General features: G+C 66.3%; 1 protein-coding gene across 1 annotated transcript in view; it reads right to left on the bottom strand.

Moving 5' to 3' along the window:
• LOC121274960 (zinc finger protein 239-like) overlaps window positions 1-26,483 on the bottom strand; it is a 38,723-nt gene that overhangs the window by 4,877 nt on the left and 7,363 nt on the right. Inside the window, exon 2 of the mRNA XM_041182332.1 lies at window positions 8,426-8,469. Coding sequence (XP_041038266.1) covers window positions 8,426-8,461 — 36 coding nt within the window. The 5' untranslated portion in view covers window positions 8,462-8,469. The remainder of the gene's footprint in view (window positions 1-8,425; window positions 8,470-26,483) is intronic.

Here is a 26,483-nt window from a genome sequence, read left to right as displayed (position 1 = left end):
GAAGCAGAGAGAGAGAGAGCGCGCGAAGCAGAGAGAGAGAGAGTGCGCGAAGCAGAGAGAGAGAGAGTGCGCGAAGCAGAGAGAGAGAGAGCGCCGAAGCAGAGAGAGAGAGAGCGCGCGAAGCAGAGAGAGCGCGCGAAGCAGAGAGAGCGCGCGAAGCAGAGAGAGCGCGCGAAGCAGAGAGAGCGCGCGAAGCAGAGAGAGCGCGCGAAGCAGAGAGAGCGCGCGATGCAGAGAGAGCGCGCGATGCAGAGAGAGAGAGAGAGAGCGCGCGAAGCAGAGAGAGAGAGAGCGCGCGAAGCAGAGAGAGAGAGAGCGCGCGCGAAGCAGAGAGAGAGAGAGAGCGCGCGAAGCAGAGAGAGAGAGAGCGAGAGAGCGCGAAGCACGGAGAACGAGAGGGCGCGAAGCACGGAGAGCGAGAGGGCGCGAAGCACGGAGAGCGAGAGGGCGCGAAGCACGGAGAGCGAGAGGGCGCGAAGCACGGAGAGCGAGAGGGCGCGAAGCACGGAGAGCGAGAGGGAGCGCGAAGCACGGAGAGCGAGAGGGAGCGCGAAGCACGGAGAGCGAGAGGGAGCGCGAAGCACGGGGAGAGAGAGCGAGCGCGAAGCACGGGGAGAGAGAGCGAGCGCGAAGCACGGGGAGAGAGAGCGAGCGCGAAGCACGGGGAGAGAGAGCGAGCGCGAAGCACGGGGAGAGAGAGCGAGCGCGAAGCACGGGGAGAGAGAGCGAGCGCGAAGCACGGGGAGAGAGAGCGAGCGCGAAGCACGGGGAGAGAGAGCGAGCGCGAAGCACGGGGAGAGAGAGCGAGCGCGAAGCACGGGGAGAGAGAGCGAGCGCGAAGCACGGGGAGAGAGAGCGAGCGCGAAGCACGGGGAGAGAGAGCGAGCGCGAAGCACGGGGAGAGAGAGCGAGCGCGAAGCACGGGGAGAGAGAGCGAGCGCGAAGCACGGGGAGAGAGAGCGAGCGCGAAGCACGGGGAGAGAGAGCGAGCGCGAAGCACGGGGAGAGAGAGCGAGCGCGAAGCACGGGGAGAGAGAGCGAGCGCGAAGCACGGGGAGAGAGAGCGAGCGCGAAGCACGGGGAGAGAGAGCGAGCGCGAAGCACGGGGAGAGAGAGCGAGCGCGAAGCACGGGGAGAGAGAGCGAGCGCGAAGCACGGGGAGAGAGAGCGAGCGCGAAGCACGGGGAGAGAGAGCGAGCGCGAAGCACGGGGAGAGAGAGCGAGCGCGAAGCACGGGGAGAGAGAGCGAGCGCGAAGCACGGGGAGAGAGAGCGAGCGCGAAGCACGGGGAGAGAGAGCGAGCGCGAAGCACGGGGAGAGAGAGCGAGCGCGAAGCACGGGGAGAGAGAGCGAGCGCGAAGCACGGGGAGAGAGAGCGAGCGCGAAGCACGGGGAGAGAGAGCGAGCGCGAAGCACGGGGAGAGAGAGCGAGCGCGAAGCACGGGGAGAGAGAGCGAGCGCGAAGCACGGGGAGAGAGAGCGAGCGCGAAGCACGGGGAGAGAGAGCGAGCGCGAAGCACGGGGAGAGAGAGCGAGCGCGAAGCACGGGGAGAGAGAGCGAGCGCGAAGCACGGGGAGAGAGAGCGAGCGCGAAGCACGGGGAGAGAGAGCGAGCGCGAAGCACGGGGAGAGAGAGCGAGCGCGAAGCACGGGGAGAGAGAGCGAGCGCGAAGCACGGGGAGAGAGAGCGAGCGCGAAGCACGGGGAGAGAGAGCGAGCGCGAAGCACGGGGAGAGAGAGCGAGCGCGAAGCACGGAGAGAGAGAGCGAGCGCGAAGCACGGAGAGAGAGAGCGAGCGCGAAGCACGGAGAGAGAGAGCGAGCGCGAAGCACAGAGAGCGAGCGCGAAGCACAGAGAGCGAGCGCGAAGCACAGAGAGAGCGAGCGAGCGCGAAGCACAGGGAGAGCGAGCGAGCGCGAAGCACAGGGAGAGCGAGCGAGCGCGAAGCACAGGGAGAGCGAGCGAGCGCGAAGCACAGGGAGAGCGAGCGAGCGCGAACCACAGGGAGAGCGAGCGAGCGCGAAGCACAGAGAGAGCGAGCGAGCGCGAAGCACAGAGAGAGCGAGCGAGCGCGAAGCACAGAGAGAGCGAGCGAGCGCGAAGCACAGAGAGAGAGAGCGAGCGCGAAGCACAGAGAGAGAGAGCGAGCGCGAAGCACAGAGAGAGAGAGCGAGCGCGAAGCACAGAGAGAGAGAGCGAGCGCGAAGCACAGAGAGAGAGAGCGAGCGCGAAGCACAGAGAGAGCGAGCGCGAAGCACAGAGAGAGAGAGCGAGCGCGAAGCACAGAGAGAGCGAGCGAGCGCGAAGCACAGAGAGAGCGAGCGAGCGCGAAGCACAGAGAGAGCGAGCGAGCGCGAAGCACAGAGAGAGCGAGCGAGCGCGAAGCACAGAGAGAGCGAGCGAGCGCGAAGCACAGAGAGAGCGAGCGAGCGCGAAGCACAGAGAGAGCGAGCGAGCGCGAAGCACAGAGAGAGCGAGCGAGCGCGAAGCACAGAGAGAGAGAGCGAGCGCGAAGCACAGAGAGAGAGAGCGAGCGCGAAGCACAGAGAGAGAGAGCGAGCGCGAAGCACAGAGAGAGAGAGCGAGCGCGAAGCACAGAGAGAGAGAGAGCGAGCGCGAAGCACAGAGAGAGAGAGAGCGCGAAGCACAGAGAGAGAGAGCGCGAAGCACAGAGAGAGAGAGCGAGCGCGAAGCACAGAGAGAGAGAGCGAGCGCGAAGCACAGAGAGAGAGAGCGAGCGCGAAGCACAGAGAGAGAGAGCGAGCGCGAAGCACAGAGAGAGAGAGCGAGCGCGAAGCACAGAGAGAGAGAGCGAGCGCGAAGCACAGAGAGAGAGAGCGAGCGCGAAGCACAGAGAGAGAGAGCGAGCGCGAAGCACAGAGAGAGCGTGCGCGAAGCACAGAGAGAGAGAGCGAGCGCGAAGCACAGAGAGAGAGAGCGAGCGCGAAGCACAGAGAGAGAGAGCGAGCGCGAAGCACAGAGAGAGAGAGCGAGCGCGAAGCACAGAGAGAGCGAGCGCGAAGCACAGAGAGAGCGAGCGCGAAGCACAGAGAGAGAGCGAGCGCGAAGCACAGAGAGAGAGAGCGAGCGCGAAGCACAGAGAGAGAGAGCGAGCGCGAAGCACAGAGAGAGAGAGCGAGCGCGAAGCACAGAGAGAGAGAGCGCGTGAAGCACAGAGAGAGAGAGCGCGTGAAGCACAGAGAGAGAGAGCGTGAGACAAAGAGAGAGAGAGCGCAAGGCAAAGAGAGAGAGAGAGCGCGAGGCAAAGAGAGAGAGAGAGCGTGAGGCAAAGAGAGAGAGAGAGAGCGCGAGGCAAAGAGAGAGAGTGCGAGGCAAAGAGAGAGAGCGCGCGAGGCAAAGAGAGAGAGAGAGCGCGAGGCAAAGAGAGAGAGAGAGCGCGAGGCAAAGAGAGAGAGAGAGAGCGCGAGGCAAAGAGAGAGAGAGAGAGCGCGAGGCAAAGGGAGAGAGAGAGAGCGCGAGGCAAAGGGAGAGAGAGAGAGCGCGAGGCAAAGGGAGAGAGAGAGAGCGCGAGGCAAAGGGAGAGAGAGAGAGCGCGAGGCAAAGGGAGAGAGAGAGAGCGCGAGGCAAAGGGAGAGAGAGAGAGCGCGAGGCAAAGGGAGAGAGAGAGAGCGCGAGGCAAAGGGAGAGAGAGAGAGCGCGAGGCAAAGGGAGAGAGAGAGCGCGAGGCAAAGGGAGAGAGAGAGCGCGAGGCAAAGGGAGAGAGAGAGAGCGCGAGGCAAAGGGAGAGAGAGAGAGCGCGAGGCAAAGGGAGAGAGAGAGAGCGCGAGGCAAAGGGAGAGAGAGAGCGCGAGGCAAAGGGAGAGAGAGAGAGCGCGAGGCAAAGGGAGAGAGAGAGAGCGCGAGGCAAAGGGAGAGAGAGAGAGCGCGAGGCAAAGGGAGAGAGAGAGAGCGCGAGGCAAAGGGAGAGAGAGAGAGCGCGAGGCAAAGGGAGAGAGAGAGAGCGCGAGGCAAAGGGAGAGAGAGAGAGCGCGAGGCAAAGGGAGAGAGAGAGAGCGCGAGGCAAAGGGAGAGAGAGAGAGCGCGAGGCAAAGGGAGAGAGAGAGAGCGCGAGGCAAAGGGAGAGAGAGAGAGCGCGAGGCAAAGGGAGAGAGAGAGAGCGCGAGGCAAAGGGAGAGAGAGAGAGCGCGAGGCAAAGGGAGAGAGAGAGAGCGCGAGGCAAAGGGAGAGAGTGAGAGCGAGGCAAAGGGAGAGAGTGAGAGCGAGGCAAAGGGAGAGAGAGCGTGAGGCAAAGAGAGAGCGCGAGGCAAAGAGAGAGAGAGCGCGAGGCAAAGAGAGAGAGAGCGCGAGGCAAAGAGAGAGAGAGAGCGAGGCAAAGAGAGAGAGAGAGCGAGGCAAAGAGAGAGAGAGAGCGAGGCAAAGAGAGAGAGAGAGAGAGCGCGAGGCAAAGAGAGAGAGAGAGCACGAGGCAGAGAGAGAGAGCGCGAGGCAGAGAGAGAGAGAGCGTGAGGCAAAGAGAGAGAGCGCGAGGCAAAGAGAGAGAGCGCGAGGCAAAGAGAGAGAGCGCGAGGCAAAGAGAGAGAGCGCGAGGCAAAGAGAGAGAGCGCGAGGCAAAGAGAGAGAGCACGAGGCAAAGAGAGAGAGCGCGAGGCAAAGAGAGAGAGCGCGAGGCAAAGAGAGAGAGCGCGAGGCAAAGAGAGAGAGCGCGAGGCAAAGAGAGAGAGCGCGAGGCAAAGAGAGAGAGCGCGAGGCAAAGAGAGAGAGCGCGAGGCAAAGAGAGAGAGCGCGAGGCAAAGAGAGAGAGCGCGAGGCAAAGAGAGAGAGCGCGAGGCAAAGAGAGAGAGCGCGAGGCAAAGAGAGAGAGCGCGAGGCAAAGAGAGAGAGGGAGCACGAGGCAAAGAGAGAGAGGGAGCACGAGGCAAAGAGAGAGAGAGCGCGAGGCAAAGAGAGAGAGAGCACGAGGCAGAGAGAGAGAGCACGAGGCAAAGAGAGAGAGAGAGAGAGAGAGCGAGGCAAAGAGAGAGAGAGAGAGAGCGAGGCAAAGAGAGAGAGAGAGCGCGAGGCAAAGAGAGAGAGAGAGCGCGAGGCAAAGAGAGAGAGAGAGCGCGAGGCAGAGAGAGAGAGAGAGCGCGAGGCAGAGAGAGAGAGAGAGCGCGAGGCAGAGAGAGAGAGAGCGCGAGGCAGAGAGAGAGAGAGCGCGAGGCAGAGAGAGAGAGAGAGCGCGAGGCAGAGAGAGAGAGAGCACGAGGCAAAGAGAGAGAGAGAGCGCGAGGCAAAGAGAGAGAGAGAGCGCGAGGCAAAGAGAGAGAGAGAGAGCGCGAGGCAAAGAGAGAGAGAGAGCACGAGGCAAAGAGAGAGAGAGCGCGAGGCAAAGAGAGAGAGAGCGCGAGGCAAAGAGAGAGAGAGCGCGAGGCAAAGAGAGAGAGAGAGCGCGAGGCAAAGAGAGAGAGAGAGCGTGAGGCAAAGAGAGAGAGAGAGCGCGAGGCAAAGAGAGAGAGAGAGCGCGAGGCAAAGAGAGAGAGAGAGCGCGAGGCAAAGAGAGAGAGAGAGCATGAAGCACAGAGAGAGCGCGAGTCAAAGAGAGAGAGAGAGCGCGAGCCAGAGAGAGAGAGAGAGAGAGAGGGACGGCGCGAGCCAGAGGCAGAGAGAGAGGGATGGCGCGAGCCAGAGAGAGAGAGAGAGAGAGAGAGTGAGGGACGGCGCGAACCAGAGAGAGAGAGAGAGAGAGAGGGACGGCGCGAGCCAGAAAGAGAGAGAGAGAGAGAGAGAGAGAGAGGGACGGCGCGAGCCAGAGGGAGAGAGGGACGGCGCGAGCCAGAGAGAGAGAGAGAGAGAGAGAGAGGGACGGCGCGAGCCAGAGAGAGAGAGAGAGAGAGAGAGAGAGAGGGACGGCGCGAGCCAGAGAGAGAGAGAGAGAGAGAGGGATGGCACGAGCCAGAGAGAGAGAGAGAGAGAGAGAGGGACGGCGCGAGCCAGAGAGAGAGCAAGAGAGGGATGGCGCGAGCCAGAGAGAGAGAGAGAGAGAGAGGGACGGCGCGAGCCAGAGAGAGAGAGAGAGAGAGGGACGGCGCGAGCCACAGAGAGAGAGAGAGGGACGGCGCGAGCCAGAGAGAGAGAGAGAGAGAGAGGGACAGCGCGAGCCAGAGAGAGAGAGAGGGACAGCGCGAGCCAGAGAGAGAGAGGGAGCGCGAGCCAGAGAGAGAGAGGGAGCGTGAGCCAGAGAGAGGGAGTGCGAGCCAGAGAGAGAGAGAGGGAGCGCGAGCCAGAGAGAGAGAGAGGGAGCGCGAGCCAGAGAGAGAGAGAGGGAGCGCGAGTCAGAGAGAGAGAGGGAGCGCGAGTCAGAGAGAGAGAGGGAGCGCGAGTCAGAGAGAGGGAGCGCGAGTCAGAGAGAGAGAGGGAGCGCGAGTCAGAGAGAGAGCGCACGATGCAGAGAGAGCGCACGATGCAGAGAGAGCGCACGATGCAGAGAGAGCGCACGATGCAGAGAGAGCGCACGATGCAGAGAGAGCGCACGATGCAGAGAGAGCGCACGATGCAGAGAGAGCGCACGATGCAGAGAGAGAGAGCGCGCAAGGCAGAGAGAGAGAGCGCGCAAGGCAGAGAGAGAGAGCGCGCAAGGCAGAGAGAGAGAGCGCGCAAGGCAGAGAGAGAGAGCGCGCAAAAGGCAGAGAGAGAGCGCGCAAAAGGCAGAGAGAGAGCGCGCAAAAGGCAGAGAGAGAGCGCGCAAAAGGCAGAGAGAGAGCGCGCAAAAGGCAGAGAGAGAGCGCGCAAAAGGCAGAGAGAGAGCGCGCAAGGCAGAGAGAGAGCGCGCAAGGCAGAGAGAGAGCGCGCAAGGCAGAGAGAGAGCGCGCAAGGCAGAGAGAGAGCGCGCAAGGCAGAGAGAGAGCGCGCAAGGCAGAGAGAGAGCGCGCAAGGCAGAGAGAGAGCGCGCAAGGCAGAGAGAGAGCGCGCAAGGCAGAGAGAGAGCGCGCAAGGCAGAGAGAGAGCGCGCAAGGCAGAGAGAGAGCGCGCAAGGCAGAGAGAGAGCACGCAAGGCAGAGAGAGAGCGCGCAAGGCAGAGAGAGAGCGCGCAAGGCAGAGAGAGAGCGCGCAAAAGGCAGAGAGAGAGCGCACAAAAGGCAGAGAGAGAGCGCGCAAGGCAGAGAGAGAGAGAGAGAGAACAAGGCAGAAAGAGAGAGAACGAGGCAGAAAGTTAGAGAGAGAACGAGGCAGAAAGATAGAGAACGAGGCAGAGAGAGAGAGAGAGAACGAGAATGAGGCAGAGTGAGAGAGAGCGAGAACGAGGCAGAGAGAGAGAGAGAATGAGGCAGAGAGAAAGAGAGGCAGCGAGAGAGAGAAAGAAAAAGAGGGAAAGTGAGTGGGAGAGAGGGAGATAGAGGCATAGAGACATGATCACTTTTGTTGCATAGCACGGGGAACCCATGAGAACGCTACTCACGCCCTATCCCAACTCGAGTGACCCACAAAATCAGGGTGGAGAGGGAGAGACTGTTCCCATTGGGGAAAGGATGGAGAACCAGAGGGGACACAGATTTAAGGGGATTGGGAAAAGAAGCAACAGAGACAGGAGGAGAAACTTTTTCACCCAGCGAGTGGTTAGGATCTGGAATGCACTGTCTAAGAGTGTGGGGGAGACAATGTCAATCGAGTGGTTAGGATCTGGAATGCACTGTCTGAGAGTGTGGGGGCGACAGGGTCAATCGAGTGGTTAGGATCTGGAATGCACTGTCTGAGAGTGTGGGGGAGACAGTGTCAATCGAGTGGTTAGGGTCTGGAATGCACTGAAAGTGTGGTGGAGACAGGGTCAATCGAGTGGTTAGGATCTGGAATGCACTGTCTGAGTGTGTGGGGGAGACAGGGTCAATCGAGTGGTTAGGATCTGGAACGCACTGTCTGAGAGTGTGGGGGAGACAGGGTCAATCGAGTGGTTAGGATCTGGAATGCACTGTCTGAGAGTGTGGGGGAGACAGGGTCAATCGAGTGGTTAGGATCTGGAACGCACTGTCTGAGAGTGTGGGGGAGACAGGGTCAATCGAGTGGTTAGGATCTGGAATGCACTGCCTGAGAGTGTGGGGGAGACAGTGTCAATCGAGTGGTTAGGGTCTGGAACGCGCTGTCTGAGAATGTGGGGGCGACAGGGTCAATCGAGTGGTTAGGGTCTGGAATGGACTGAGAGTGTGGGGGAGACGCAGTCAATCGAGTGGTTAGGGTCTGGAATGCACTGAAAGTGTGGGGGAGAGAGGGTCAATCAAGTGGTTAGGGTCTGGAACGCACTGTCTGAGAGTGTGGGGGAGACAGGTTCCTCCTGTTCCTGTGTAACAGGCTCGAGGGGCTGAATGGGCCTCCTCCTGTTCCTGTGTAACAGGCTCGAGAGGGGCTGAATGGGCCTCCTCCACTCTCTCTACTTTTGATGCTCTCTTCATGAAATAAGATATGACTAAGGTACTGTCTCAAAGAGATAACTGACCTGTGTCTCTGCAGAGCTGTCACCTCCAGCCTCCATCTCGAAGTCTGCAGAGAAAAACGGTTTAAAGTGGAGTTAAAACAGATATGGGCAAGGATGACAGAACTGTGTACAGCGCTCCGAGTGTGGTCTAACTGAGGCATACGGAGACCGGAACTGCGCACGGTGCTCCCAGTGTGGTCTAACGGAGGGGATACGGAGACCGGAACTGCGTACAGTGGTCCGAGTGTGGTCTAACCGAGGGGGATTGGGAGACCGGAACTGTGCACGGTGCTCCGAGTGTGGTCTAACCGAGGGCGATACGGAGACCGGAACTGTGCACGGTGCTCCGAGTGTGGTCTAACCGAGGGGATACGGAGACCGGATCTGAGCACAGTGCTCCGAGTGTGGTCTAACCGAGGGATACAGAGACCGGAACTGTGCACGGTGCTCCCAGTGTGGTCTAACCGAGGGATACAGAGACCGGAACTGTGCACGGTGCTCCGAGTGTGGTCTAACCGAGGGGATACGGAGACTGGAACTGTGCACGGTGCTCCGAGTGTGGTCTAACCGAGGGGGATATGGAGACCGCAACTATGCATGGTGCTCCGAGTGTGTTCTAACTGAGGCGATACGGAGACCGGAACTGTGCACGGTGCTCCGAGTGTGGTCTAACCAAGGGGATACGGAGACCAGAACTGTGCACGGTGCTCCCAGTGTGGTCTAACCGAGGGGGATACGGAGACCGGAACTGTGCATGGTGCTCCGAGTGTGGTCTAACCGAGGGGGATACGGAGACCGGAACTGTGCACAGTGATCCGAGTGTGTTCTAACTGAGGCGATACAGAGACCGGAACTGTGCACGGTGCTCCGCATGTGGTCTAACCGAGGGATACAGAGACCAGAACTGTGCACGGTGCTCCGAGTGTGGTCTAACCGAGGGGATACGGAGACCGGAACTGAGCACAGTGCTCCGAGTGTGGTCTAACCGAGGGGGATACGGAGACCGGAACTGTGCACGGTGCTCAGAGCGTGGTCTAACTGAAGAGATATGGAGATGGGAACTGTGCACGATGCTCCGAGCGTGGTCCAACCGAGGGATACGGAGACCGGAACTGTGCACGGTGCTCCGAGTGTGGTCCAACCGAGGGGGATACGGAGACCGGAACTGTGCATGGTGCTCCAAGTGTGGTCTAACCGAGGGGGACACGGAGACCGGAACTATGCACGGTGCTCCGAGTGTGGTCTAACCGAGGGGGACACGGAGACCGGAACTGTGCACGGTGCTCCCAGTGTGGTCTAACTGAGGGATATGGAGACCGGAACTGTGCACGGTGCTCCGAGTGTGGTCTCACCGAGGGATACGGAGACCGGAACTGTGCATGGTGCTCCGAGTGTGGTCTAACCGAGGGGGATACGGAGACCGGAACTGTGCATGGTGCTCCGAGTGTGGTCTAACCGATAGATACGGAGATCGGAACTATGCACGTTGCTCCAAATGTGGTCTAACTGAAGGTATAGAGACCGGAACTGTGCACGGTGCTCCAAGTGTGGTCTAACCGAGGGACATGGAGACCAGAACTGTGCATAATGCTCCGGAGGTGTGTAAAAACAATAGCAATAGGGTAATTATATTAGGTGATTTCAACTTTCCCAACATTAACTGGGATAGACATAGTGTTCAGGGCTCGGATGGAGTGGATTTCTTGAAATGTGTGCAGGAGAACTTTTTAGATCAATATTGTAGAGTGTCCAACAAGGGACGGTGCAGTGCTGGACCTAATTCTGGGGAATGAAGCCAGACAAGTGGCTGAGGTGGTGGTGGTGGTGGGGGAGCATTTTAGCAATAGTGACCACAACATAGTACATTTAAGCTTGTTATGGACAAAGAAATAGACAAGTTGCAAAAATATGTTTTGGATTGGGGAAGTGGATTTTAGTAAAATAAGGCAGGATCTGGCCAAGGTAGACTGGGAACAGCTACTTGTGGGGAAATCTACAGAGGAGCAGTGGGGGGTGTTCAAAAAGGAAATGGGGAGGTTACAGGCTCAACAAGTTCCCTCCAGGGTGATAGGAAGGAGTAACAAGCCCAGAGAACCATGGACGACCAGAGATATTCAGGATATGATGAGAAGGAAAAAAGAGGCTTTTAGCAGGTCAAAGCATATCAAGCAAATCAGTGGAGGCATTAGTGGAGTACAGAAAGTGCAGGGTGGAGCTTAAGAAAGCAATTAGGAGAGCAAAGAGGGGATATGAGAAAGCTCTGGCTGGTAAAATTAGGGAAAATCCCAAGATATTCTATAAGTATATCAATGGGAAGAGGATAACCAGGGAAAGAGTAGGGCCCATTAGGGACCAAGGGGACAATCTATGGGTGGAGCCGGAGGACATCGGGAGAGTGTTGAACGAATACTTCACATCCGTCTTCACCCAAGAGAATGAGGATGAAGGTATCGAACTCGGGGAGACAGACTGTGAGGTTTTTAAGCAAATTGATATAGGGAGTGACAAGGATTGGAGGTGTTGGCAGGCTTAAAAGTGGACAAATCTCCAGGTCCAGATGATTTGTGTCCCAGACTGCTGAGGGAGGCAAGGGAAGAGATCACAGGGGCTCTGACCCAAATTTTTAATTCCTCTCTGGTCACGGGGGAGGTGCCAGAGGACTGGAGAACAGCTAATGTGGTTCCGCTGTTTAAGAAGGGTTGTAGAAATAAGCCAGGGAACTACAGGCCAGTGAGTCTCGCATCAGTGGTAGGGAAACTATTGGAGAAAATTCTGAAGGAGAGAATCTATCTCCACTTGGAGACGCAAGGTTTGATCAGGGATAGTCAGCATGGCTTTGTCAGAGGGAGGTCATGCCTAACAAATTGGATTGAATTTTTTGAGGAGGTGATGAGGTGTGTAGATGAGGGTAGTGTAGTTAATGTAGTTTATATGGATTTCAGCAAAGCCTTTGACAAGGTCCCACATGGGAGACTTATAAAGAATGCACATGGGATACAGGGTAATTTGATAAGGTGGATTCAAAATTGGTTTAGTTGTAGGAGACAGAGGGTGATGACAGAAGGCTGCGTCAGTGACTGGAAGCCAGTGTCCAGTGGCGTACCACAGGGATCTGTGCTGGGTCCCCTATTATTCATCATTTATATAAACAACATAGATGACTATGTGGTGGGTAGGATTAGTAAGTTTGCGAATGACACAAAGATTGGCCGGGTGGTTAACAGTGAGGTTGAGTGTCTTGGGCTACAGGAAGATATAGATGGGATGGTCAAATGGGCAGATAAGTGGCAGATGGAATTTAACCCTGAAAAGTGTGAGGTGATACACTTTGGAAGGAGTAATTTGACAAGGAAGTATTCAATGAACGGCATGGCACTAGGAAGTTATGAGGAACAAAGGGACCTTGGCGTGTGTGTCCATAGATCTCTGAAGGCAGAGGGGCATGTTAGTGGGGCGGTGAAAAAGGCATATGAGACACTTGCCTTTATCAATTGAGGCATAGATAACAAAAGTAGGGAGGTCATGTTCGAGTTGTATAGACCCTTGGTGAGGCCACAGCTGGAGTACCGGGTGCAGTTCTGGTCACCACATTATAGGAAGGATGTGATTGCACTGGAGGGGGTGCAGAGGAGATTCACCAGGATGTTGCCTGGGATGAAACATTTAAGTTATGAAGAGAGGTCGGATAGACTTGGGTTGTTTTCATTAGAGCAGAGAAGACTGAGGGGCGACCTGATCGAGGTGTACAAGATTATGAGGGGCATGGACAGGGTGGATAGGGAGCAGCTACTCCCCTTAGTTGAAGGGTCAGTCACGAGGGGGACATAATTTCAAGGTGAGGGGGGCAGGAGGTTTGGGGGGGGGGGAATGTGAGGAGAAGCTTTTTTACCCAGAGGGTGGGGAGGGTCTGGAATGCACTGCCTGGGAGGGGGGTGGAGGTGGGTTAGCCTCACATCATTTAAAAAGCACCTGGATGAGCACTTGGCACCTCATAAACATTCAAGGCGATGGGGCCAAGTGCTGGTCAATGGGATTAGGGAGGTAGGTCAGGTGTTTCTCACAGGGTCGGCGCAGACTCGATGGGCCGAAGGGCCTCTTCCGCTCTGTGAGATTGCGAGTGTGGTCTGACCGAGAGGTATGGAGACTGGAATTGTGCACAGTGCCATGCAATTGTGAGTCCGCCGTTCTACCCTCGACCCCCTCCTCCCCCATTCTCCCGCCGGGGGAGGGGCTGCGGAAGGAGGAGTGGGCGAGTCCACAATGGGAGGGGTTGGGGTGGGATGGGGCAAGGGAGGGGTGATAGGGGGGAGGGGGAAGTGGGGTTGGGCGGAGGAGGAAGCGGGGGTCGGGGGGGGAAAGGGAAGCGGGGCTGGGGGGGGTGAGGGGGAAGCGGGGCTGGGGGGGGGTGAGGGGGAAGCGGGGCTGGGGGGGGGAAGGGGGAAGCGGGGCTGGGGGGGGGTGAGGGGGAAACGGGGCTGGGGGGGGAAGGGGGAAACGGGGCTGGGGGGGGGGAAGGGGGGAAACGGGGCTGGGGGGGGGAAGGGGGAAACGGGGCTGGGGGGGGGGAAGGGGGGAAACGGGGCTGGGGGGGGGGAAGGGGGAAGCGGGGCTGGGGGGGGAGGAGGTAGCAGGGGCGGGTGGGGGAAAGGGAAGAGGGGTGGGTGGGGGGGAGGAGGGGTTGGGGGAGGGGGAAGCGGGGGAGGGGCAGGGAGAGGGGAGGGGGAGGAGGGGCAGGGAGGAGGGGCAGGGAGGAGGTGGAGGGAGGAGGTGGAGGGAGGAGGGGGAGAGGGAGGGGGAGAGGGAGGGGGAGAGGGAGGGGGAGAGGGAGGGGGAGAGGGAGGGGGAGAGGGAGGGGGAGAGGGAGGGGGAGAGGGAGGGGGAGAGGGGGGGGGAGAGGGAGGGGGAGAGGGAGGGGGAGAGGGAGGGGGAGGGGGAGAGGGCGGAGGGGGGAGGGGCGAGGGGGGAGGGCGGGGGGAGAGGGCGAGGGGGGAGAGGGCGAGGAGGGAGAGGGCGAGGAGGGGAGAGGGCGAGGAGGGGAGAGGGCGAGGAGGGGAGAGGGCGAGGAGGGGAGAGGGCGAGGAGGGGAGAGGGCGAGGAGGGGAGAGGGCGAGGAGGGGAGAGGGCGAGGAGGGGAGAGGGCGAGGAGGGGAGAGGGCGGAGGAGGGGGAGGGGGGGGAGGGGAGGAGGAGGGGGTGGGAGGGTGAGGGGGGAGGGGATGGGAGGGGGGAGGGGGTGAGGTGGGGGGGGAGGGGGGAGGAAGAGGGAGGAGGAGGTGGGAGGGGGAGTGGGAGGGGGAGGAGGAGAGGGAGGGGGAGCGGGAGGGGGAGCAGGGGGTGGAGGGAAGGGGAGGGAGGAGGATGGAGGAGGAGGAGGGGAAAGGGAGAGCGGGAGGGGAGGAGGGAGGAGGGGGTGGAGGACGGGGAGGAGGAGAGGGAGGAGAGGGAGGGGGAGGAGGGGGAGGGGGAGGAGGGGGAGGGGGAGGAGGGGGAGGGGGAGGAGGGGGAGGAGGGGGAGGGGGAGGCGGGGGGGGAGGGGGAGGAGGGGGAGGGGGAGGGAGAGGGGGTGGGAGGAGGGCGAGGGAGGATGGGGGAGGAAGAGGGGGAGGAAAGAGGGGGAGGAAGAGGGGGAGGAAGAGGGGAGGAGGAAGAGGGGGAGGAAGAGGGGGAGGAAGAGGGGGAGGAAAGAGGGGAGGAAGAGGGGGGAGGAAGAGGGGGAGGAAGAGGGGGAGGGGGAGGAAGGGGGAGGAAGGGGGAGGGGGAGGAAGGGGGGAGGGGGAGGAAGGGGGAGGAAGGGGGAGGAAGGGGGAGGGGGAGGAAGGGGGAGGGGGAGGGAGGAGGAAGTGGGAGGGAGGAGGAAGTGGGAGGGGAGTTGTGCGGGGAGAGGGAGGAGGGGAGGAGGTGGGAGGGGGAGAGGGAGGAGAGGAGGAGGTGGGAGGGGGAGTTGTGCAGGGGAGAGGGAGGAGGGGAGGAGGTGGGAGGGGGAGAGGGAGGAGAGGAGGAGGTGGGAGGGGGAGGGAGGAGGAGGTGGGAGGGGGAGGGAGGAGGAGGAGGTGGGAGGGGGAGGGAGGAGGAGGAGGTGGGAGGGGGAGGGAGGAGGAGGAGGTGGGAGGGGGAGGGAGGAGGAGGAGGTGGGAGGGGGAGGGAGGAGGTGGGAGGGGGAGGGAGGAGGAGGAGGGGGAGGGGGAGGAGGGGGAGGGGGAGGAGGTGGGGGGATGGAGGGGGTGGGAGGAGGGCGAGGGAGGATGGGGAGGAAGAGGGGGAGGAAGAGGGGGAGGAAGAGGGGGAGGGGGAGGAAGGGGGAGGAAGGGGGAGGAAGGGGGAGGGGGAGGGGAGGAAGGGGGAGGAAGGGGGAGGAAGGGGGAGGAAGGGGGAGGAAGGGGGAGGGGGAGGAAGGGGGAGGAAGGGGGAGGGGGAGGGAGGAGGAAGTGGGAGGGAGGAGGAAGTGGGAGGGGGAGTTGTGCGGGGGAGAGGGAGGAGGGGAGGAGGTGGGAGGGGGAGAGGGAGGAGAGGAGGAGGTGGGAGGGGGAGTTGTGCAGGGGAGAGGGAGGAGAGGAGGAGGTGGGAGGGGGAGGGAGGAGGAGGTGGGAGGGGGAGGGAGGAGGAGGTGGGAGGGGGAGGGAGGAGGAGGAGGTGGGAGGGGGAGGGAGGAGGAGGAGGTGGGAGGGGGAGGGAGGAGGAGGAGGTGGGAGGGGGAGGGAGGAGGAGGAGGTGGGAGGGGAGGGAGGAGGAGGAGGTGGGAGGGGGAGGGAGGAGGAGGTGGGAGGGGGAGGGAGGAGGAGGTGGGAGGGGGAGGGAGGAGGAGGTGGGAGGGGGAGGGAGGAGGAGGTGGGAGGGGGAGGGAGGAGGAGGTGGGAGGGGGAGGGAGGAGGTGGTGGGACGGGGAGGGGGAGGGAGGAGGAGGTGGGACGGGGAGGGGGAGGAGGAGGGAGGCGGGGAGGGAGGAGTGGGAGGAGGGGGAGGGGAGGAGGAGGTGGGAGGGAGAGGTGGGAGGGAGAGGTGGGAGGGAGAGGTGGGAGGGAGAGGTGGGAGGGAGAGGTGGGAGGGAGAGGTGGGAGGGAGAGAGGGAGGAGGGGGAGAGGGAGGAGGGGGAGAGGGAGGAGGGGGAGAGGGAGGAGGGGGAGGGGAGGAGGAGGGGGAGGGGGAGGAGGGGGAGGGGGAGGAGGAGGGGGAGGAGGGGGAGGGGGAGGAGGGGGAGGGGGGAGGAGGTGGGAGGGGGAGGTGGGAGGGGGAGTGGGAGGAGGGGGAGGGGAGGAGGAGGTGGGAGGGAGAGGTGGGAGGGAGAGGGGGAGGGGGAGGGGGAGGGGGAGGGGAGGGGAGGGGGAGGGGGAGGGGGGAGTGGGAGTGGGAGGGGGAGTGGGCGGAGGGGGAGGAGGGAGGAGGAGGGGGAGGGAGGAGGAGGGGGAGGGAGGAGGAGGGGGAGGGAGGAGGAGGGGGAGGGAGGAGGAGGGGGAGGGAGGAGGAGGGGGAGGGAGGAGGAGGGGGAGGGAGGAGGAGGGGGAGGGAGGAGGAGGGGAAGGGGGAGGGAGGAGGAGGGGGAGGGGGAGGAGAGGATGGGGTGGGAGGTGGGAGGGTGGGAGGGGGAGGGGGTGAGGGAGGAGGTGGAGGGGGAGAGGGAGGAGGTGGAGGGGGAGAGGGAGGAGGGGGAGGGGGAGAGTGAGGAGGGGGAGGGGGAGAGTGAGGAGGGGGAGGGGGAGAGTGAGGAGGGGGAGGGGGAGAGGGAGGAGGTGGAGGGGGAGAGGGAGGAGGTGGAGGGGAGGAGGTGGAGGGGGAGGAGGAGGTGGGAGGGGGAGGAGGAGGTGGGAGTGGGAGGGGAAGGAAGAGGGAAGAGGAGGTGGGAGGACGGGAGGGGAGGGGGAGGGAGGAGGAGGGAGGAGGGGGCGGGGGAGTGGGAGGGGGAGGAGGGGGAGGGGGAGTGGGAGGGGGAGGAGGGGGAGGAACGGGAGGAGGGGGAGGAGGGGGAGGAGGGGAGCAGGCGGAGGAGGGGAGGAGGTGGAGGAGGGGAAGAGGCGGAGGAGGGGAGGAGGCGGAGGGGGGGAGGAGGCGGAGGGGGGGAGGAGGCGGAGGGGGGGAGGAGGCGGAGGGGGGGAGGAGGCGGAGGGGGGGAGGAGGCGGAGGGGGGAGGAGGCGGAGGGGGGGAGGAGGGGGAGGGGGGGAGGGGGAGGGGAGGAGGGGGAGGGGAGGAGGGGAGGGAGGAGGAGGAGGGGAGGAGGGGAGGAGGAGGAGGGAGGAGGAGGGTGAGTGAGGAGGAGGGTGAGTGAGGAGGAGGGGGAGCGAGAGGGGAGGATGGGGTGGGAGGTGGGAGGGGGAGGAGGGGGAGGGTGGAGGAGAGGGGGAGGGGGAGAGGGAGGAGGTGGAGGGGGAGAGGGAGGAGGTGGAGGGGGAGAGGGAGGAGGTGGAGGGGGAGAGGGAGGAGGTGGAGGGGGAGGGGGGAGGAGGTGGAGGGGGAGGGGGGAGGAGGTGGAGGGGAGAGGGAGGAGGTGGAGGGGGAGGGGGAGGAGGGGGTGGAGGGAGGATGAGGAGGGAGGAGGGGGTGGAGGAGGTGGGAGTGGGAGGGGGAGGAGGTGGGAGGCGGAGGGGGAGGAAGAGGGAGGAGGAGGTGGGAGGAGGGGAGGGGAGGGAGGAGGGGGAGGGAGGAGGGGAGGAGGGGAGGAGGGGGAGGAGGGGGAGGAGGGGGAGGAGGGGGAGGAGGGGGAGGAGGGGGAGGAGGGGGAGGGAGGAGGGGGAGGGGGAGGAGGGGGAGGAGGAGGATGGGAGAGGGGGAGGACGGGAGAGGGGGAGGACGGGAGAGAGGGGGAGGACGGGAGAGGGGGAGGACGGGAGAGGGGGAGGACGGGAGGAGGGGAGGAGGGGAGGAGGTGGGAGGAGGGAGGAGGGAGGAGGTGGGAGGGGGAGGAAGAGGGAGGAGGAGGTGGGAGGGGGAGGAGGAGGTGGGAGGAGGAGAGGGAAGGGGAGGGGGAGCGAGAGGGGGGGAGGGGGTGGAGGGAAGGGGAGGGGGAGGGAGGAGGATGGAGGAGGAGGAGGGGAAAGGGAGAGGGGAGGGGAGGAGGGAGGAGGGGGTGGAGGGAGGAGAAGGGAGGAGGGGGTGGAGGACGGGGAGGGGGTGGAGGGGGGAGAGGGAGGAGAGGGAGGGGGAGAAGGGGAGGGGGCGGAGGGGGAGGGGGGAGGAGGGGGGAGGGGAGGAGTGGGGGAGGAGGGGGTGGGAGGAGGGGGAGGGAGGATGGGGAAGAAGAGGGGGAGGGAGGATGGGGAAGAAGAGGGGGAGGAAGAGGGGGAGGAAGAGGGGGAGGAAGAGGGGGAGGAAGAGGGGGAGGAAGAGGGGGAGGAAGAGGGAGGGGGAGGAAGAGGGGGAGGGGAGGGAGACGGAGAGGGAGGGAGAGGGGGAGGGAGGAAGGGGGAGGGGAAGGGATGGAGGGGGAGGAAGGGGGGGGGAGGAAGGGGGAAGGGGAGGAAGAGGGAGGGGGAGGAAGGGGGAGGGGGAGGAAGGGGGAGGGGGAGGAAGGGGCAGGGGGAGGAGGTGGGAGGGGAGGGAGGAGGAGGTGGGAGGGGGAGGGAGGAGGAAGTGGGAGGGGGAGTTGGGGGGAGAGGGTGGAGGGGAGGAGGTGGGAGGGGGAGGTAGGAGGAGGAGGTGGGAGGGGGAGGGAGGAGGAGGAGGTGGGAGGGAGAGGTGGGAGGGAGGGGGGAGGGGAGGGGGGAGTGGGAGGGGGAGGGGGAGGGGGGAGTGGGAGGGGGGAGGGGGAGGGGGAGGCAGGCGGGGAGGGAGGAGGTGGGAGGAGGAGGAGGTGGGAGGGAGAGGTGGGAGGGGGAGGTGGAGGGGGAGGTGGGAGGGGGAGTGGGGGGAGGGGGAGGGGGAGGAGGAGGAGGGAGGAGGGGCGGGAGGAGGGGGAGGGGGAGGGAGGAGGGGCAGGAGGAGGGGCAGGAGGGGCAGGGAGGAGGGGCAGGGAGGAGGGGCAGGGAGGAGGTGGGAGGGAGGAGGGGGAGGAGGTGGGAGGGGGAGAAGGGGGAGGGGAGGAGGTGGGAGGAGGTGGGAGGGGGGGTGGAGAGGGAGAGGAGGGAGGAGGTGGGAGGGGAGGGAGGAGGTGGGAAGGGGGGGTGGAGAGGGAGGGGAGGGAGGAGGTGGGAGGGGGAGGGGGAGGAGGTGGGAGGGGGAGAAGGGGAGGGGGAGGGGAGGAGGTGGGAGGAGGGGGAGGAGGTGGGAGGGGGTGGAGAGGGAGGGGAGGGAGGAGGTGGGAGGGGGAGGGGGAGTGGCAGGGGGTGGTGGGAGTGGCAGGGGGTGGTGGGAGGTGGAGGGAGGTGGAGGGAGGAGGGAGGAGGAGGGGGAGGGAGGAGGGGAGGAGGGGAGGAGGGGGAGGAGGGGGAGGAGGGGGAGGAGGGGGAGGAGGGGGAGGAGGGGGAGGGGAGGAGGGGGAGGGGGAGGAGGGGGAGGAGGAGGACGGGAGAGGGGGAGGACGGGAGAGGGGGAGGACGGGAGAGGGGGAGGACGGGAGAGGGGGAGGACGGGAGAGGGGGAGGACGGGAGGAGGGGAGGACGGGAGGAGGTGGGAGGAGGGAGGAGGGAGGAGGTGGGAGGGGGAGGAAGAGGGAGGAGGAGGTGGGAGGGGGAGGAGGAGGTGGGAGGAGGAGAGGGAAGGGGAGGGGGAGCGAGAGGGGGGGAGGGGGTGGAGGGAAGGGGAGGGGGAGGGAGGAGGATGGAGGAGGAGGAGGGGGAAAGGGAGAGGGGAGGGGAGGAGGGAGGAGGGGGTGGAGGGAGGAGAAGGGAGGAGGGGGGTGGAGGACGGGGAGGGGGTGGAGGGGGGAGAGGGAGGAGAGGGAGGGGGAGAAGGGGAGGGGGCGGAGGGGGAGGGGGAGGAGGGGGGAGGGGAGGAGTGGGGGAGGAGGGGGTGGGAGGAGGGGGAGGGAGGATGGGGAAGAAGAGGGGGAGGGAGGATGGGGAAGAAGAGGGGGAGGAAGAGGGGGAGGAAGAGGGGGAGGAAGAGGGGGAGGAAGAGGGGGAGGAAGAGGGGGAGGAAGAGGGGGAGGAAGAGGGGGAGGAAGAGGGGGAGGAAGAGGGGGAGGAAGAGGGAGGGGGAGGAAGAGGGAGGGGGAGGAAGAGGGAGGGGGAGGAAGGGGGAGGGGGAGGAAGGGGGAGGGGGAGGAAGGGGGAAGGGGAGGAAGAGGGAGGGGGAGGAAGGGGGAGGGGGAGGAAGGGGCAGGGGGGAGGAGGTGGGAGGGGGAGGGAGGAGGAGGTGGGAGGGGGAGGGAGGAGGAAGTGGGAGGGGGAGTTGGGGGGAGAGGGTGGAGGGGAGGAGGTGGGAGGGGGAGGTAGGAGGAGGAGGTGGGAGGGGGAGGGAGGAGGAGGAGGTGGGAGGGAGAGGTGGGAGGGAGGGGGGGAGGGGGAGGGGGGAGTGGGAGGGGGGAGGGGGAGGGGGAGGCAGGCGGGGAGGGAGGAGGTGGGAGGAGGAGGAGGTGGGAGGGAGAGGTGGGAGGGGGAGGTGGGAGGGGGAGGTGGGAGGGGGAGGTGGGAGGGGGAGTGGGGGGAGGGGGAGGGGGAGGAGGAGGAGGGAGGAGGGGCGGGAGGAGGGGGAGGGGGAGGGAGGAGGGGCAGGCAGGAGGGGCAGGGAGGAGGGGCAGGGAGGAGGGGCAGGGAGGAGGTGGGAGGGAGGAGGGGGAGGAGGTGGGAGGGGGAGAAGGGGGAGGGGAGGAGGTGGGAGGAGGTGGGAGGGTGGTGGAGAGGGAGAGGAGGGAGGAGGTGGGAGGGGAGGGAGGAGGTGGGAGGGGGGGTGGAGAGGGAGGGGAGGGAGGAGGTGGGAGGGGGAGGGGGAGGAGGTGGGAGGGGGAGAAGGGGAGGGGGAGGGGAGGAGGGTGGGAGGAGGGGGAGGAGGTGGGAGGGGGGTGGAGAGGGAGGGGAGGGAGGAGGTGGGAGGGGGAGGGGGAGTGGCAGGGGGTGGTGGGAGTGGCAGGGGGTGGTGGGAGGTGGAGGGAGGTGGAGGGAGGAGGGAGGAGGAGGGGGAGGGAGGAGGAGGAGGTGGGAGGAGGAGGGGGAGTGAGGAGGAGGGGGAGGGGAGGATGGGGTGGGAGGTGGGAGGGGGAGGAGGGGGAGGGTGGAGGAGAGGGGGAGGGGGAGAGTGAGGAGGTGGAGGGGAGAAGGAGGAGTTGGAGGGGGAGAGGGAGGAGGTGGAGGGGGAGAGGGAGGAGGTGGAGGGGGAGAGGGAGGAGGTGGAGGGGGAGAGGGAGGAGGTGGAGGGGGAGAGGGAGGAGGTGGAGGGGGAGAGGGAGGAGGTGGAGGGGGAGAGGGAGGAGGTGGAGGGGGAGAGGGAGGAGGTGGAGGGGGAGAGGGAGGAGGTGGAGGGGAGAGGGAGGAGGTGGTGGGGAGAGGGAGGAGGTGGAGGGGGAGAGGGAGGAGGTGGAGGGGAGAGGGAGGAGGTGGAGGGGGAGAGGGAGGAGGTGGAGGGGGAGAGGGAGGAGGTGGAGGGGGAGAGGGAGGAGGTGGAGGGGAGAGGGAGGAGGTGGAGGGGAGAGGGAGGAGGTGGAGGGGAGAGGGAGGAGGTGGAGGGGAGAGGGAGGAGGTGGGGGAGGAGGGGGTGGAGGGGGAGGAGGGGGTGGAGGGGGAGGAGGGGGTGGAGGGGGGAGGAGGGGGTGGAGGGGGAGGAGGGGGAGGAGGGGGTGGAGGAGGAGGGGGTGGAGGAGGTGGGAGTGGGAGGGGGAGGAGGTGGGAGGGGGAGGGGGAGGAGGGAAGAGGAGGTGGGAGGACGGGAGGGGGAGGGGGAGGGAGGAGAGAATGGGGAGGGGGGGAGAAGGGGGAGGGGGGGAGAAGGGGGAGGGGGGGAGAAGGGGGAGGGGGGGAGAAGGGGGAGGTGGGGAGAAGGGGGAGGGGGGAGGGGAGGGGGGAGGGGGGATGAGGGGGAGGAGGGGAGAGGGGAGGAGGGGGAGGAGGGGGAGAGGGGAGGAGGGGGAGGAGGGGGAGGGGAGGAGGGGAAGGGGAGGGGGAGGAGGGGAAGGGGGAGGGGGAGGAGGGGGAGGGGGGAGGTGAGGAGGGGGAGGAGGGGGAGGGGAGGAGAGGGGGAGAGGGAGGAAGAGGGAAGAGGAGGTGGGAGGACAGGAGGGGGAGGGAGGAGGAGGGAGGAGGAGGAGGATGAGGAGGGGGAGGAGGGGGAGGAGGGGGAGGAGGGGGAGGGAGGAAGGGAGAGGGGGAGGAGGGAGAGGGGGAGGAGGGAGAGGGGGAGGGGGAGGGGGAGGGGGAGGGGGAGGGGAGGAGGGGGAGGGGGAGGGGGAGGGGGAGGGGAGGAGGGGGAGGGGGTGGGAGAGGGGGAGGGAGAGGGGGAGGGGAGGAGGGGGAGGGGGAGGGGGAGGGGGAGGAGGAGGGGGAGGAGGAGGGGGAGGAGGGGAGAGGGGGAGGAGGGGAGAGGGCGAGGGGGGAGAGGGCGAGGGGGGAGAGGGCGAGGGGGGAGAGGGCGAGGGGGGAGAGGGCGAGGGGGGAGAGGGCGAGGGGGGAGAGGGCGAGGGGGGAGAGGGCGAGGGGGGAGAGGGCGAGGGGGGAGAGGGCGAGGGGGGAGAGGGCGAGGGGGGAGAGGGCGAGGGGGGAGAGGGCGAGGGGGGAGAGGGCGAGGGGGGGAGAGGGCGAGGGGGGAGAGGGCGAGGGGGGAGAGGGCGAGGGGGGGAGAGGGCGAGGAGGGGAGAGGGCGAGGAGGGGAGAGGGCGAGGAGGGGAGAGGGGAGGAGGAGGGGGTGGGAGGGGGAGGGGGTGAGGTGGGAGGGGGAGGGGGGAGGAAGAGGGAGGAGGAGGTGGGAGGGGGAGTGGGAGGGGGAGGAGGAGAGGGAGGGGGAGCGGGAGGGGGAGCAGGGGGTGGAGGGAAGGGGAGGGAGGAGGATGGAGGAGGGGAAAGGGAGAGCGGGAGGGGAGGAGGGAGGAGGGGGTGGAGGGAGGAGGAGGGAGGAGGGGGTGGAGGACGGGGAGGAGGAGGGGGAGGGGAGAGGAGGGGGTGGAGGGGGGAGAGGGAGGAGAGGGAGGGGGAGAGGGAGGAGAGGGAGGAGAGGGAGAGGGAGGAGAGGGAGAGGGAGGAGAGGGAGAGGGAGGAGGGGGAGGGGGAGGAGGGGGAGGGGGAGGAGGGGGAGGGGGAGGAGGGGGAGGGGGAGGGGGAGGGGGAGGGGAGGAGGGGGAGGAGGGGGAGGAGGGGGAGGGGGAGGAGGAGGAGGGGGAGGGGGAGGAGTGGGGGAGGGAGGAGGAGGAGGTGGGGGGGATGGAGGGGGTGGGAGGAGGGCGAGGGAGGATGGGGAGGAAGAGGGGGAGGAAGAGGGGGAGGAAGAGGGGGAGGAAGAGGGGGAGGAAGAGGGGGAGGAAGAGGGGGAGGAAGAGGGGAGGGGAGGAAGGGGGAGGAAGGGGGAGGAAGGGGGAGGAAGGGGGAGGAAGGGGGAGGAAGGGGGAGGAAGGGGGAGGAAGGGGGAGGAAGGGGGTGGGGGGAGGGGGAGGAAGGGGGAGGGGGGAGGGGGAGGAAGGGGGAGGGGGGAGGAAGTGGGAGGGAGGAGGAAGGGGGAGGAAGGGGGAGGAAGGGGGAGGGGGAGGAGGTGGGAGGGGGAGGGGGAGGAGGAGGGAGGAGGAGGTGGGAGGGAGGAGGAAGTGGGAGGGGGAGTTGTGCGGGGGAGAGGGAGGAGGGGAGGAGGTGGGAGGGGGAGAGGGAGGAGAGGAGGAGGTGGGAGGGGGAGGGAGGAGGAGGTGGGAGGGGGAGGGAGGAGGAGGTGGGAGGGGGAGGGAGGAGGAGGTGGGAGGGGGAGGGAGGAGGAGGAGGTGGGAGGGGGAGGGAGGAGGAGGTGGGAGGGGGAGGGAGGAGGTGGTGGGACGGGGAGGGGGAGGGAGGAGGAGGTGGGACGGGGAGTGGGAGGAGGAGGGAGGCGGGGAGGGTGGAGTGGGAGGAGGGGGAGGGGAGGAGGGGGAGGGGAGGAGGAGGTGGGGAGGAGGAGGTGGGGAGGAGGAGGTGGGAGGGAGAGAGGGAGGAGGGGGAGAGGGAGGAGGGGGAGAGGGAGGAGGGGGAGAGGGAGGAGGAGGGGGAGGGGAGGAGGGGAGGGGGAGGGGGAGGAGGGGGAGGGGGAGGAGGGGGAGGGGGAGGGGAGGAGGGGGAGGGGAGGAGGGGGAGGGGAGGTGGGAGGGGGAGGAGGTGGGAGGGGGAGTGGGAGGAGGTGGGAGGGGGGGAGGAGGTGGGAGGGGGAGGGGAGGGGGAGTGGGCGGAGGGGGAGGAGGGAGGAGGAAGGGGAGGGAGGAGGGGCAAGGAGGAGGAGAGAGGAGGAGGGGGAGGTGGGAGAGGGAGGAGGAGGGGGAGGGAGGAGGAGGGGGAGGGAGGAGGAGGGGGAGGGAGGAGGAGGGGGAGGGAGGAGGAGGGGGAGGGAGGAGGAGGGGGAGGGAGGAGGAGGGGGAGGGAGGAGGAGGAGGGGGAGGGAGGAGGAGGGGGAGGGAGGAGGAGGGGGAGGGAGAGGGGAGGATGGGGTGGGAGGTGGGAGGGTGGGAGGGGGAGGGTGGAGGAGAGGGGGAGGGGGAGAGGGAGGAGTTGGAGGGGGTGAGGGAGGAGGTGGAGGGGGAGAGGGAGGAGGTGGAGGGGGAGAGGGAGGAGGTGGAGGGGAGAGGGAGGAGGTGGAGGGGAGAGGGAGGAGGTGGAGGGGGATAGGAGGAGGGGGAGGAACGGGAGGAGGGGGAGGAACGGGAGGAGGCGGAGGAGGGGAGGAGGCGGAGGAGGGGAGGAGGCGGAGGAGGGGAGGAGGCGGAGGAGGGGAAGACGCGGAGGAGGGGAAGACGCGGAGGAGGGGAGGAGGCGGAGGGGGGAGGAGGCAGAGGGGGGGAGGAGGCAGAGGGGGGGAGGAGGCAGAGGGGGGGAGGAGGCAGAGGGGGGGAGGAGGCGGAGGGGGGGAGGAGGTGGGGGGGAGGAGGTGGGGGGGAGGAGGTGGGGGGGAGGAGGTGGGGGGGAGGAGGTGGGAGGGGGAGGAAGAGGGAGGAGGAGGTGGGAGGGGGAGGAGGAGGTGGGAGGGGGAGGAGGAGGTGGGAGGGGGAGGAGGAGGTGGGAGGGGGAGGAAGAGGTGGGAGGGGGAGGAGGGGGAGGGGGAGGGGAGGAGGGGGAGGGGAGGAGGGGAGGGGGAGGAGGTGGGAGGGGGAGGAGGTGGGAGGGGGAGTGGGAGGAGGTGGGGGGGAGGAGGTGGGAGGGGGAGGAAGAGGGAGGAGGAGGTGGGAGGGGGAGTGGAGGAGGAGGTGGGAGGGAGAGGTGGGAGGGAGAGGGGGAGGGGGAGGGGGAGGGGGAGTGGGAGGGGGAGTGGGAGGGGGAGTGGGAGGGGGAGTGGGAGGGGGAGTGGGCGGAGGGGGAGGAAGGGGAGGGAGGAGGAGGGAGGAGGAGGGGGAGGTGGGAGAGGGAGGAGGAGGAGGAGGGAGGAGGAGGGGGAGGGAGGAGGAGGGGGAGGGAGTGGGGAGGATGGGGTGGGAGGTGGGAGGGTGGGAGGGGGAGGGTGGAGGAGGGGGAGAGGGAGGAGGTGGAGAGGGAGGAGGTGGAGAGGGAGGAGGTGGAGAGGGAGGAGGTGGAGAGGGAGGAGGTGGAGGTGGAGAGGGAGGAGGTGGAGGGGGAGAGGGAGGAGGTGGAGGGGGAGAGGGAGGAGGTGGAGGGGGAGAGGGAGGAGGTGGAGGGGGAGAGGGAGGAGGGGGAGAGGGAGGAGGGGGAGGGGGAGGAGGGGGAGGGGGAGAGGGAGGAGGGGGAGGGGGAGAGGGAGGGGGTGGAGGGGGAGAGGGAGGAGCTGGAGGGGAGGAGGTGGAGGGGGAGGAGGAGGTGGAGGGGGAGGAGGGGGTGGATGGAGGATGATGAGGGAGGAGGGGGAGGAGGAGGTGGGAGGGGGTGGAGGAGGTGGGAGGGGGAGGAGGAGGTGGGAGTGGGAGGGGAAGGAAGAGGGAAGAGGAGGTGGGAGGACGGGAGGGGATGGGGAGGGAGGAGGAGGGAGGAGGGGGAGGGGGAGTGGGAGGGGGAGGAGGGGGAGGGGGAGGAGGAGGTGGGAGTGGGAGGGGAAGGAAGAGGGAAGAGGAGGTGGGAGGACGGGAGGGGAGGGGGAGGGAGGAGGAGGGAGGAGGGGGAGGGGGAGTGGGAGGGGGAGGAGGGGGAGGGGGAGGAGGGGGAGGGGAGGAGGGAGAGGAGGGGAGGAGGGGAAGGGGAGGAGGGGGAGGAGGGGAGGAGGCGGAGGAGGGGAGGAGGCGGAGGAGGGGAGGAGGCGGAGGAGGGGAGGAGGCGGAGGAGGGGAGGAGGGGGAGGGGGAGGGGGGGAGGGGGAGGGGGGGAGGGGGAGGGGGAGGGGGGGAGGGGGAGCCGGAGGAGGTGGGAGGGGGAGGGGGAGGAGGTGGGAGGGGGAGGAAGAGGGAGGAGGAGGTGGGAGGGGGAGGGGGAGGGGGAGGGGGAGGGAGGAGGAGGTGGGAGGGGGAGGAGGAGGTGGGGGGGGAGGAGGAGGTGGGTGGGGAGGAGGAGGTGGGTGGGGAGGAGGAGGTGGGTGGGGAGGAGGAGGGGGAGGAGGAGGGAGAAGGGGAGGAGGAGGAGGAGAGGGAGGGGGAGCAGGGGGTGGAGGGAAGGGGAGGGGGAGGGGGTGGAGGGAAGGGGAGGGGGTGGAGGGAGGAGGAGGAGGGGGAGGGAGGAGGATGTAGGAGGAGGGGGGAGGGGAGAGGGGGAGGGGGTGGAGGGAAGGGGAGGGGGAGGGGGTGGAGGGAGGAGGAGGAGGGGGAGGGAGGAGGATGTAGGAGGAGGGGGGAGGGGAGAGGGGGAGGGGAGGAGGGAGGAGGGGGTGGAGGGAGGAGGAGGAGGGAGGAGGGGGTGGAGGACGGGGAGGAGGAGGGGGAGGGGAGAGGAGGGTGTGGAGGGGGAGAGGGAGGAGAGGGAGGGGGAGAGGGAGGAGGGGGAGAGGGAGGGGGAGAGGGAGGAGGGGGAGAGGGAGGAGGGGGAGAGGGAGGAGGGGGAGAGGGAGGAGGGGGAGAGGGAGGAGGGGGAGAGGGAGGAGGGGGAGGGGGAGGAGGGGGAGGGGGAGGGGGAGGAGGGGGAGGGGGAGGAGGGGGAGGGGGTGGAGGGGGAGGAGGGAGGGGGAGGAGGGGGAGGGGGAGGGGGAG

Source organism: Carcharodon carcharias, assembly GCF_017639515.1.
Source record: "Carcharodon carcharias isolate sCarCar2 chromosome 39 unlocalized genomic scaffold, sCarCar2.pri SUPER_39_unloc_3, whole genome shotgun sequence".
Taxonomy (NCBI): domain Eukaryota; kingdom Metazoa; phylum Chordata; class Chondrichthyes; order Lamniformes; family Lamnidae; genus Carcharodon; species Carcharodon carcharias.
The sequence above is the reverse complement of the archived record's forward strand: the minus strand, read 5'-3'. Positions and strand labels throughout refer to the sequence as shown.